The sequence below is a fragment of the Rhagoletis pomonella genome, unplaced genomic scaffold, assembly GCF_013731165.1.
Source record: "Rhagoletis pomonella isolate Grant_MI unplaced genomic scaffold, Rhpom_1.0 Rhpom_scaffold_00008, whole genome shotgun sequence".
Lineage (NCBI taxonomy): Eukaryota > Metazoa > Arthropoda > Insecta > Diptera > Tephritidae > Rhagoletis > Rhagoletis pomonella.
This window is the reverse complement of record NW_023458562.1, coordinates 34,951,162-34,964,332: the sequence shown is the minus strand read 5'-3', so window position 1 is coordinate 34,964,332 and position 13,171 is coordinate 34,951,162. Positions and strand designations below refer to the sequence as shown.

Here is a 13,171-nt window from a genome sequence, read left to right as displayed (position 1 = left end):
CACACATACACATATGTACATATGTATATACATATGTACTGGGCTTAACAGCCGGTTGATGTGCAATTGCAATGTTATTCGAAATCACGCCTATCATAGAAGTAGTAGATGGTAAATACATAGTACATACATATGTAAACTTATCATTAATTTTGCTGTAAATCGTACATTTGTGTTTTAAGTTGTTGTTATTTTTATTGTATTTGTGTAATTATTTGTTAACTAAATGAAATTCTGCAAAGAATATGAGAAACTAGTTTTTGTTTGGTTGGATGATTAAAATTTAATCATTACCAATCAACGGGGTGTGTAAATGGAAAAAGAATTTGAGTTTTCGAAAGCTTTTTTTTACAGCGATGGAAGAATACAAACCACATTGTTAAACAACTACGAGTGGATTGCAGAAGCTTTTATTAACCAAGATTTTCACATTCATAATTTTTCGAGATACCTGCAAGTGCATGCATTGGAAGAGCAGAAGGATACATTTTTTTCTAAATTGAGACTATTGCGTAACTATACTTCCAATGTACCATTAAATCCACAAAATCTTTTTTTTTTATGAATTTGGGTGTAAGAGTTTTGAATGTAGTGAGAGGGAGTAATATCAGAAAAATCCTTTTAAGGCAAAGCGAAGCACGCCGGGTATTTGCTAGTATTAAAATAAAACTCAGAAGCTAAAAAATCAAAACTACTGCGCGCTCCACAAAATCTTTCTTTTTTTTATGAATTTGGGTGTAAGAGTTTTGAATGTAGTGAGAGGGAGTAACATCACAAAAATCCTTTTAAGGCGAAGCGAAGCACGCCGCGTATTTGCTAGTACTAAAATAAAACTCGGGAGCTAAAAATTTAAAACTCCCGCGCGCTCTTTTACACGCAAGGATGTATATTTATTATGAAACGAATTGATGTAATTTTTATTATGAAATACATACGCAAAATTTTTTTTTATACAAATCTGTGTTCGTATGGAAAAGTAGCTTATGTCGAAAGGCTGGCTTTAGTATAAATCGGCATTCGCAGCATACGATTGCGAATGACTTACGGGCGTTAAGCAGTTAAACAACTTTTAGCAAATAAACGTGCAAGAAATAGTTCCGATACTAGCAAGTCAATATTCTTTTTAAGTCTCATCAAAAAATTCCTTGTCGTTTAAAAAATAAAGGGAATGCCGCATTATACTAAAGCCGGCCTTTCGACATAAGCTACTTTTCCATACGAACACAGAAATAATCTCATATTTTCTAAATTCGATTTGTTTGTGAAGGAATGAACGAGTATTTAATAGGATTTTTATAAGGGACCAAATGAAAACAAAATAATGATGCTAACACTATATACATACATACAACAATACAAACGGGCCCACGAATCCCGCTAGCAATTGTATCTCTAAACTTATCCGAGATAATATTGGGGATACGGTGGTGGAAAGTATCCGGGAAATGCGGGTGGTGTCGCTTGAACTGGAATGGTTGTGGTGATATAACTGGTGGCACGCGTCGGCACAACTGCGCTCGAGAAAATTGTGGTGTAGGCCGTTCGTGCGCCAAAGGTTAATTTTAAAACTTTACTATTTGTTTGAGTGGCAATCGTTTCGTGGACAAAACTCGAAGTTACCGTCTGGAATTGCTGCAATGGCAACAGGAAAGGATTAATAGAGGGCGCAATGGAGGGGAATGGTAGTGTGCTCTCCGGTGTAAACGCTGGAATGCTGGGCATATTCAGTGAGGGAAGTTGTTGTTGTGAACTTTGCAATTTCCAAAGCGCTATCCTTTGAATTTCCTCGGCAGTAAGGTTTGACGATTTGCCGAAGAGATCAGCTATATCTGATAATTTGACCCGAGTTGGCTTATCATCTTTGGAACTTTCTGTATTATCCTCATCGCCAAACTCTAATTCTAGATTTATTTCCGAGCCAGCCTCATCTAGATTAGCACCAAAATCGGTAAAGCTCCTCAACGGTATATCCGTCTCCAAAGGTGACAGTGTTTTAGTCACTGTTAGAAGACTTGTGATGTCATAAGTTTGTGTGAGTGTTATATACGATGTCTCATTGTTGACATCATATACAATGGGTAAAACTTGCGTGCGTAACTTCTTCAAGGTTGTGCTAAACGAGTCGACCACCGTTTCCAAACTCGGTGTTTCTGTATTCTCTGAAATGTGTAAAGCTTTGAGAGTTGTGACGCTAGGGTCGCGCATAAAGTTCGGCTCTGGTGTTGACGTTGCTAAAATGTTTTCGGTTAGAGGTCCATCTAGTATTTGTACTTCAGTTGGATCGGGCGTTAACGTCTTCTCTATTGTTGAAGTGACAGTTATGAAGCGGGTCTTTTTCAAACCACCGACCTGGAATATAACAATGCATTATTGTAAGCAAGGGTGGAAGCGAATGAATTAAAACATATGTATTTTCGAAATAAAGCTCGGTTCTGAACTCGTTAACCCCCTCAAAACTAATTACATGCCGCCAATGTTTCTATGATAAAAAAAGTTACTATCGTATGAAACCTGAGAACATTTGAAGCTACTCATAAAAATGCATTTCGGTTGTCATTTACCTGAAAAGCGTATGGCGTTTTGATAGTCGCCAACTCATAGTAAGTATCCTTGAAGTCGGCTGGCGTTGAAATTTCCACGTTCAAGGTCTCCACGAGATGCTGATAATTGCCACCTTGATCAATATTATTGACGACAGCACCATTTTGCGAACCAGAAGACTCCAAATCAGAATTTTCTGATATTATATTTAAGCTGGGATTTCCAGCAAAAGCATCTACGACTTTGGTGGTATTCCCTTCGGTACTCTTTCGTATTGATATTCTCGGTTTTGGTGTTGTTGTGTACTGCCATCTGCCGGGCGTACGATTCAATTTGAACATGTAAACGCTTGTCGAAACTTGTGTTTCTACATTTGAGGGTCTCACTTTTGAGCGGAATGTCTTGCGTGTCGGTTCGGCTGAGGATGCCAAAATAATTGCACCACTTTTGTGCGCAGCTGATGACCTATTATTTTTGCTTTTCCTGAAAGTAGAAGTAGAATTGGGTGTTTTTTTTTTGAGTACTCTGTTAATCTACATAAATTTTTAATATTTTATATACATCTTACCTTTTAGGCTTACTCCGTGGCGAATTTTTTTTATGACTTTGGCTAACTTGTGACGTTTCAACCACCGATTCGGTTATAGATACATGTTCATGCTCGTTTCCATGGTTGCGATTGCTCTTGCCATTCTGCCTACTATTCGATCCGGATAGCCGATTATTTTTCTGTTCTTGAGGGCTATTACTTGACTTAGGTAACGTAGGTGATGTAGTCTTCAGTACGCGCAGCGGTGCTGTTGATCTTATTTTCGGTTTTTTTCCTTTAGGTGCAGCGACAGGCGAGTGTGGTTTATTTTCCGGTGCCTGACTAGCTTTTAATCTATTTGCTGGTGTTTCATGCGCCACAGTGGCTTCGGATGATATGTCATGGGTCCGCCGCTGGTTGTGTCTGTTTCGTGGTTTATCTGAAGCTTTGTTGTTTATAACACGATAGGTTTCTTCGGCATATTCGGCTGGTTGACGTGAGAGCAAATCATATTCGTAGACATTGTTTTCTATTTGAAGAGTTGGTGGCTCATCGACGGGTTCAGTTGGTGTTGGTGGCGTTTGTGGCGTTTGTGGCGTTTGTGCAGCAACAACTACTGAGCTACTCGCTGTAACTTTATTAATAATACTATTATTGTTGTTTTTATTCTTTTGAGCCTCAACAATATTGGATTTTAAGTTCTTTTTCTCCAACGGTTTGCTAGTCGGTATCTTAACGGAGTTCGTTGCTTTCGTAGGCTTAATACTTTCGTCTTCCGACGGTTTTGCAATAAAAGGCTTAGTTTCGATAATATTAGTAGGTATGTCAATTTTATCTGAAAAAAAAACAATAAAATTACTAAGTAAATAACAAAAAAAAAACATTTAAGTTGCTAAATAGTGTGACACGCTATGTTGGATAACTGAAGAATTCAATTAACTCATTTAGGGGCCGAATTCTTTTAGGGGCGATTTCTATATTTCTATACGAATGCGAATTTCGTTCCACAAAAACAATTAAAATTTTACCAACTTTTAACTATGCTGGTATGCGGGTTGAAATGAATTCTGCCCTAGGAAATCTTAAATACGAAGACATGTGGAAAACACTTCTGCTTTCAAGTTTTCAATATTTTTCTTTGGAAATATTAATTATTCGAGTGAAATTTAACTAAAAACTATGAATACATATTATATTATTTTGTTCAATTAAATATCATACATACCAATTGATGGAGCACTTTGTGGCGAAAATACCATTACTGTATTGCCTATCGTTGTTGTAAAATCCAAAAAGCCATAAACAGTCTGCGTAATGATGGAAGCATCACCACTATCCGATAGTGTGGGATTAACTGGAAGGTTTTAAATTATTATTTTTTTATAGTATTTTTTAATGTTATTTCATTTTTTTCTAAACTACTTTGCAATTCTTCTATTTTACAAATGTAAATGTTAAGTTTTTTTTCAAATACTTTTTTAAAGAGTCCTTTTTATTTTTTGTTTGGATTTCTGTTTCTAAGTTTTTACTTTTATTCCAGGCATAATTCGGTGTTCTATTGGGATAAAACATATGTAAATACTCTTAAAGTAATGTAAGCGTTTCTTGGAGCTTAAGGTAAGGCAGTTGTTTTGCTACTTTAAAGTTAATACAAAAGTTGAATGTTAATGTTGACATAATTTTTAAATTTGTATAATGACAAATTAATTTTAAATGGCTAAGTAGATTTACGACTTTTTACATAAACAATTAGGATATTCACAATGTATCATAAGCGTGTTAATGTCCTAAATTCGTAAATTTTTGTAATGTTAAATAACGTTCAAAGGCTTTTAAGGGATGTATGGTATAACAAAAGCTAATTCTATGATTTTTGTTGGCTGAAAACATTTTAGCATAGTTAAAAATCACGTACTTTGAGATATTACGACGCTTACGACTACTTGTGAGCCCCCTTGTAAATTTTGCGTTTGAAATTTAAAAATTAATATTTTCTTAGATTTTGAAACCAACGTAAGCCTTAGATAAAAGACCTGAATCTTTCGTTTACACTGGAAACTGAATTTTTATTTTAGGCTATAAATTTTATTTTATATTTATAATATAATCTTAAAAAGAAAAGAAAAAAATAAAGAAAAGAAAAGTTTCTATATAAGAACTTACCATTCAAGATGAATGCAATCAGAAAATATCTATAATCCATATTTGGACGTTTTTAAAAAATGCCGTTTTAAAAGAAAAGAATTAGCTGAAATAATAAAAAATATTTTTTATGAATTAATTTCTTAAGCAGTGCAGGGAAATAACTTAAGGTTAAGGTAAGGCTGAACTAACTAAAACAAAAATCTTTTTAGATGAGGACTTTTCAATCAATTTTTTTTTTCAACATAGCAGTTTTTTTTTAATAAGTGATCACTGTCAACACAATTGAAGTACATATAACCCGCGTAACTAATATTTTTTAATCGCTACTCTAGTTAAATCATATTTTCAAAATTGTTGTCTATTAGCCTGGTCAAGGTAGATTTTTAGGGTTGCAGTAACTCGCATGAAGCTGAAAATTGATACGAATGTTACGAACGTCATTATAAATGAAATGTGAAAAGTTCTTATCGATCCCATATCTGTAAAAAAAATTATTCAAGGTCAAAGGTCACATAAATTGATGTTTACAATGTTTCAGCTTCAGGTTAGACAAAAGTGTAGATTATGCATTTATCTCTAAACCCCCTAAAACCCCTTTTTTTCCTAAGAGTCATCATTTGTGGAATATAACGACTCCATCGACATCCATTTTGTAATAATTCATTTAACAGATAAAATATTTAAAATTGAAGTTAATTTTTTAACAGGTGGTGGTATAAAAAATTCAGTCTGTATGGCAGGTGTCACGGCCCCTTTTCCAAGAACTCACATTTTTTCCATAAGTATAGTATTGATTTCGTATATCTCTATACCAAGTTCCAGTACTCTATGAAAAATTCCGTCTGTATAGGAGGTGCCACGCCCCTTTGTGTGTAATCGGGATAAAAGCTACCCTATCTTTTAAGTTGGGTTAAATGACTCCAAAATGTCCCCGTCTCAAACGTTTTCCGATAGGATAGAAAGGATATAAGGGATGATGGAAAAGCGTACCACAATGTTTGGTTTTCCAACCGATTTTAAAAATTCAAATAATTACGACCTTCCGCATAAACTTAAGAGGCCCTAATACAATTTTAACGCCATTTTACATAATTTTTACAAACAAGTTGTAGTTACATACGAGCACATAGCTGCATCCAAATGCAGATGTTATGGCTCCAAACATACATATACATCCATCCACCTGGCGCAAAAATGTTGCTATATATGCACATACATATACAAACATGAACATTTTAAAAATAAACTTTGCATTGCTATTAACCCGAACGCAAGTAGTTGTCTATGTTTACATGCGTGTGACTAAATTAAATATTAGTTTTTCAAGTGTTTATATACTTTTTATGGAAAACAAGTGTCATTTTAATTGATTGCGGCCATTGAACTCGTCTTATCCTTCGCGTACAGTGCAGCCAGTCATAGTAGAAGTGATGCAAACTTTTATAGTTTTTGAAAAAAATCGAAATATGTAAATCGAAAAAAAAAATCAATTAATGGCATGTGTGGGGCTTATGAAAACAAGTTTTTATAAAAACGTTAACTTAAAAAAAAATTAAATTTATTTTGCCGCTGAAATATTTTATTCGTTGAACAATGCAGTATTTTTTTTTAATTATGCATATCGCTCACATTCCACTAAAGTGCATCAACTCATAATCTGTAATTTTTGATAAATAGGCACAGCGTGTATACAACCTGTGCATATGTATACCTTTTAGCAAAAGCTGAAGCCTTGTTTTGTTGTAATTTGCTTCGAAACAGTTTTTCTTCTTCATACGCTTAACACCCACCTTAGAAACAATGGGTTTGTGTTTTCTAACAGAAGGTAAATTTCGAGCTAATACATTTTTAAAGAACGCGTTCGATATGCGCAAACAAATAATTGAATGGCTTTTTACACATATATATGTACATACATACATACATATGTAACTACCTACTATAATTTATTGTGATTTATTTCGCCCGCGTTAACTTCACTTCACTTCTCGTTTGCACGCCACAAAACCAGTCAGTCATCGAGTCTTCAACTCCATCCATTTCAAACGGACAAGAGTCGTCATTGAGTAAAACTCTCACGCACGGCCATAATAAAAATGCTGTAATTATTGCTGAGCAAAAGTTTATTACCGTAGGTAACGAGATCCAGTAGATAGTATGTATCATATACATATATGTACTTACATACAGTGCTTATCATAACAATACGACGCCCACATATTGACAAGTTTTGACTGTTTTGTTTTTATAATTTAACTTTTATAATTTTTTTTTTTTTTATAAAAATATAATTTTATATATTTATAGTTTATTTTTATGCGGTTTTTTAGAATTTTTTACATGGAGTATCTGAATTCATGCGGTTTTTGAAAATGCTGGAATGCATCCCCTGTTTTTTTATGAAAGTAAAAAAAATTTTTTATGCGAATTTTTTATGCGGCTTTCTGAGGAACGCATGTATTAAATATTTATTTAAGCTTTAAAAGTTTACGACATTCAACAATACGACAGTATACAACACCTTCTGAACTCAATAATTGCTCAGTTGAACAAAAATCGCAATAAGTTTTAGTTGAATAAAATTCTTCTGACATCTGTTACTTTTATTTTGTATAAAATTGTAAATTTTTCAAAAAGTTACATTGAATTTTTCTTATTCAAATTCAAATTGCCAAAAATTAACGCTCACTTGAAACTTGCACTTAAATTGAATGGGCTATAAAAATGTATGCCCCAAAATTAAAAAAAAAAATCTGAATGAAAAGTTTGAAGAAGTTTTGATGAAAATTTGTTGATTTTTTTTTTTTTGTACAGAGGTTGAAATTTCTATGTAGTTGGTTTCTGTTATGGAATGAACTATATTTGTATAAGAAAATAATTTTAAAAATAGTAGTCAAAAGTTGTCAATACATATGTGGGTGGCGCATAGTTGTGATAAGCACTATATGTATGTATATAATTTTGTATTTCTGTGCTCGCTCTTAAAGTTTGGTAATATTTTGACAAAAGAAATTACCAAACGCATAGCTAATCGAGCTTCCGAGCGTTCGCAACCCAAAAAGAACTGTGTCGTTGGTGTTGCTGCTGCTGATGGGTGGAATGACTGAATTAAATCAGCATATGTATACATATTGCTCGATTGCTGGAAGAACGTCATAACTAAAAAAAAAATAAAAATAAAAAAATGAGTTGAACAAAAATAAATAATAGGTTAGGTTAGGTGACAACCCCGAAAAATGCTCATTTCTTATGTTGTGCATTGTGTTACTTAATTGATATTGTTTCGGAACGTTAACTGCAAGTAATCCATATATCTACTCCAGAGAGTTCCGCGGGAGCGTTGGTGAAATACTTGTCGAGATGGAAACTTTAGTCTAGCGAAAGCAGGGCTGCTAAGAAGGAAATGATGAAATGAATCCACCTCGTCTTCCTATAAAGGGCCAATTTCAGTTGAGCAATTTAAGTATCGATTGATGATTAAACAAGTGATTTTTAAGCAACAAAACAAAACCGACTTCAATTCTCATAAACATTAAAGAGTACATGCCTTTAATTTCTTCATGATCAAATGATCGGATCTAAACCAAATTAGTATGAGACCACCTCTGAGGTCCGAAGTTAACAGCGATAACATAAATAAATAAAATATTTCGACGAATTGATAACCTCCCCCTGTTTTTGAAGTCGATTAAAAAAATATTACGGCGAATACCCGCCTAGCCAATTCATCAGGCATAAATTTTCCTGCAACGTTACTAAATAATGGGTCCTGATTTTCAAGTAGTCGAAGGTCATTCCTCCAGCAGTGGTTAATTGTATCACGAACGATTTTAGAACCCTGATTGCCGCTAGGCTATCTGATAAGATATTTACCCTTCTTAATACACTGGTGTGAAGCCAATCTATCGGCCGCCTTCTTTATAGCGGTAACCTCTATCTGAAATCCGCTGGTCTAAACCCAAAATTTTAAGAGAGTCGTCCTACTTAGGACTCATCCGTGAGGATGTAAATTGGACTTATATTCCACAAACTGTTACACTCTCATTCACTCTTATGTATGATATGGATGTAGAGACGGATTATTTTGGACCCAACCACAGTTTGCAAGGATCCGTTTCATCCGTTGGAAGTTTCTTAAGATTGTCGACTGCTCACACGTGCGGTTAATAGAGAAGCCAGTGCTTCTCAGCCTGATGTCGGAACGAACTGCGGCTTCATTATTATGCTTTCATATAAGCAATAGGTTGCTTTTGGAGATATACGCTATCACTTTCTCGTTTTTACCGCAGTATAGCACACATGATGCCTTTTTTTTTTGGGGGCTACAAGGCGGGCTCTGTGTTTCCAGGTTATTCAGAGTGCCCAGAAACTTTCCTCACGCGTTAAGTGCCACGTCGTCAGCGTAAGCGAGGACGTCGTTTACCACGACTATCCAGGTAATAGGTGAGAGAGCTATGCTGGTCATAAAAACAACAACTAAAAAAAAGCATTTTTGCCATGGCAGAAATACACTCGGACGTTTGCCATTGCCTGCTCTTAACAAAACTTTATATTTTTAGATGTTGACCGAACCAGGGACTGAGCCTAGCTAGGTTCATCGACTGGAAATACTCACTTCTAACCACTCGGTTACAGCGGCATGCATAATTAACTTGTGTTATTCTTCCAGCAAACGAATGCGATATGTATATGTAAATGCGTTCATAAATATCTATGTTGGTGTCGATATTTGCATTTGGCGTTTAGTTTGGCAAAGTTAAAATAAAAACGCAAAAAAAAACAAGAAAATGCGCAATAATGTTTTCAAAACAAAAACAAATCTCAGACAAAAACAGCATTGAGAAAGTAAAAGCGATCAATGGCTAACAACATTCAGGCCAATAAGATTACATATGTAAAAACATATATTTGTAGCTTTATGTGACTGTTTATACATAGTATATACAGAGGGAATTGAGCCCCGCTGAAATGGTTCACCGGCTTATTTTAAAGAATAACTATGTTGTATTCAATGGAGCGAGGCCCAACTAATGGGTTACCCGGAAAATATATGAAAAACTGGTTCATTCTTTCATGCGCAATTAAGCGGATGATACTGTATATGCTTACATGCATGTGTATGTATGTATGTGCATATGTATGTACATAAGACTTGAGATTTGTTGCAGGCATTTGAGAAGTAAAAAAAAAAAACAGCAAAAGCACAGCGGCAGGCCAAGCTAATGCTGCTCCATTAATAGTTTATATTATGTTATGTATTTTTGCGCGTACATACATATTTATGTATGTAAGTACATTAGAACGCGCCACCTTAAAAGTAAATAAAAAAAATTGCAGTACATCCGTGAGTCAAGAGTTGTACATATTTGCAAGCGAATTCCGATTTTTTTTTTGTTGGTCGAACTTAAGGGTCACCCTTTTTAAAATTTCGGTGACACCTACATTCGGGAATGAATTTTTTTTGTTATGTTTCTACTGGAATAATCAATATACTGCCCTGGCAAAATTTTAATAATTTTGGAGAACTTTAATTTACTGGCATTAGGGTGGTACGTTAGCGTGATAAAAACTGAAGCCTGGTGGGTAAATACTCTCTAGAACGGAGTACTTGAGGCCAATGAACTTTAGAATAAAAAAAAATTCGCCTCGAAACAAGAATATCGAAATATCATACCTTGAGATGTGATTATAAATGCCGAAGATGTGACGAAAAATCGAAATAGCCTTCCAAAAATACTTTATACTCAGGGATGTACAGCCGACTTTTTTTCCGGTACGATCTAATGTACATACATAGATACATACATATGTGTGTGTGAGGCTCGGTATTTATGTTATGCAGGAATACGAATTTAACAGCGGCTTCGAGCACCATTCACTTTTGTAACGTGGAAAAGTCGCAGTAGCAGTGGCCGCAGCGCTAACCAAATTCGATCAAGAAAACTGGCACAAAATTACCAGCACTATGATTGCTATGCTATGTTATGTACATACATACATACATAAGCACAAGTAAACGTAACAAGCTCAACTTGTAAAACAAACAGATGCGAAAAAATCACAAGCGTTTGCGCATGCGCGATAGGACACCTAACCAGCCAACTAGCCAGCTCACCGCATATAGCGCACTCAGTCAACCCACAGTTATGTATGTAGCTCGGGCTTACAGCTTGCTCGGGCGTTGCATTTGTGCCACTTTATTGCACATTGTTCAACACTTTCAACTTATTCGATATTTTTCAGTATTCAGTGCACATTAATTAAATACTTTGATTTATCAGCAAATTTTTTCGCAAATTATAACATTTGAAAAAACATTGCATATATACACACACATTTCGATATGTCTATACATACATACATATGTACATATGTATACACAAATGTCTGGGGTTGTACGTGTCGGGTTTTTAAAATAACTCCATAAAATTGTGTGGCACAGAAAAAAAAAACAAAAACAAAAACAAAAAACTCTAGATTATGCAGATATTACAAGGTTAAATACATTAAACGCGTTTGAAATTGAAATGAATGTACTGACGTAGACATTTGTTTAGTTAGTTAGTAACACATTTGGCAAAATAGCCAGCACGCGTCCAATGCACTTTTTGATAAATTGCCTAAAGAGGCCTTAGAGCCACCTTTTCTTCGCATAAAACACGACAGCACTACGCGATACCTTTCCGCATTTTAGGGTTTACGCGGGTATCTTTTTGCTATTTAAAACTTTTTTCTTCAATTTTTTTTTATTAAAAACACTAATTTCCTTTAACTTATTTTAGTTGATATTTTTTTTTTGCATTGTGCTTGTAAAAGTTGTTGCTTACCCAACACACAGAATTTTACTAAAAAATAAATTTAGAAATGTAATTAAAAGAGAACAAATTACTGTTTTGTCAACTAATTAAATGTACAATAGATAGATACTAGCTGGCAGTAGGTACTCGCGCTCAAGGTGAGCAATTGCAGAAACCATTTCAAGCACAAGAAGTCAAATACGAACTGAAAGCTCAAATACGAATATGCAGCAGTTATTACGAAAAAACAACAATAGCCCGTCTCTACAAGCCTGGCTCAAAGCAGCAAGCATACAAACATACATACACATATACAAATACAAACATACGTATGTACATACCCCCTGAGTTACATACGCCAATTCCCAGGCTAACATAACTTACTCCCTACTTGAATATATACAACATAGCTATACATAAATAAATCTTACACTCATACACAGCCAAACACACTGCCCGTAAAACGGCGGCGCAAAGCCAAGCCACCTAGCTGACGATATTTTTTTACACAACCAACAAGAGAGCGCGCCAAACCGTCAACAGCAACAGAAACTAAGCAGCAACAAAACCGGGCTCAAAGCAGCTGAGCGAAAACTTTGTTGTATAATCTTACGAACGAAGCTAAAGAATGAGACACAGCATAATACGGATCCGTGGAGTTGTAAGCAAAGTTTCGAAAGCGCAACGTAAGCGAATGTAGTGGAGTTGTTAGTAGGAAATTTTTTTTGAAGATGAAGATGAAACTTAAAAAAAATTTGCAAATTTTAATAAAAAAAAAATAAGGAGAAAAAATTAAATAAATAGTAAGTATGTACATTAGACCGTAGTAGGAAAAAAGTTCGAATCTAAATTATCTTTGCAAGGCAATTTCGAACAAAAAAATTGTGTCGCATGTAGGAGTCGTCTTTATAGTCGGTTCTTAATTAAAATTTGTTTATTCTAAAGTTCATTGACCTCAAGTACCCCGTTCTAGTGCTTATCCACCAAATTTCACTTCTTATCACCCTATTGCCTGTTAAATAAAGCTCGCCAAAAAACAATACAATTTTGCTAAGGAAATGGTTTGGTGATTCCAATGGAACCATTAAAAAAAATAGTAGGTACCACCGAAAAATGTAAAAAGGCGCGCCTAGATTCGGCAAAAAAAAAAAAATTGCCT

General features: G+C 34.8%; 1 protein-coding gene across 5 annotated transcripts; it reads right to left on the bottom strand.

Moving 5' to 3' along the window:
• Positions 1–1,218: 1,218 nt before the first annotated feature.
• On the bottom strand, positions 1,219–12,522 carry LOC118744714 (uncharacterized protein DDB_G0289357). Of its 5 annotated transcripts, none has more exons than XM_036477932.1 (6): positions 12,444–12,522; positions 5,234–5,318; positions 4,296–4,424; positions 3,110–3,905; positions 2,562–3,024; positions 1,219–2,349 (listed from the first exon to the last, which is right to left on the bottom strand). In XM_036477932.1, the coding sequence occupies exons 2-6, from the start codon at positions 5,271–5,273 to the stop codon at positions 1,399–1,401; spliced, it is 2,379 nt and encodes a 792-aa protein (XP_036333825.1). In that variant the 5' UTR covers positions 5,274–5,318; positions 12,444–12,522; the 3' UTR covers positions 1,219–1,398. The 5 variants fall into 5 exon arrangements, with proteins under 5 accessions (XP_036333825.1, XP_036333823.1, XP_036333828.1 ...); XM_036477930.1 differs by lacking the exon at positions 12,444–12,522 and adding an exon at positions 12,043–12,175; XM_036477935.1 differs by lacking the exon at positions 12,444–12,522 and adding an exon at positions 11,857–11,880.
• Positions 12,523–13,171: the final 649 nt, after the last annotated feature.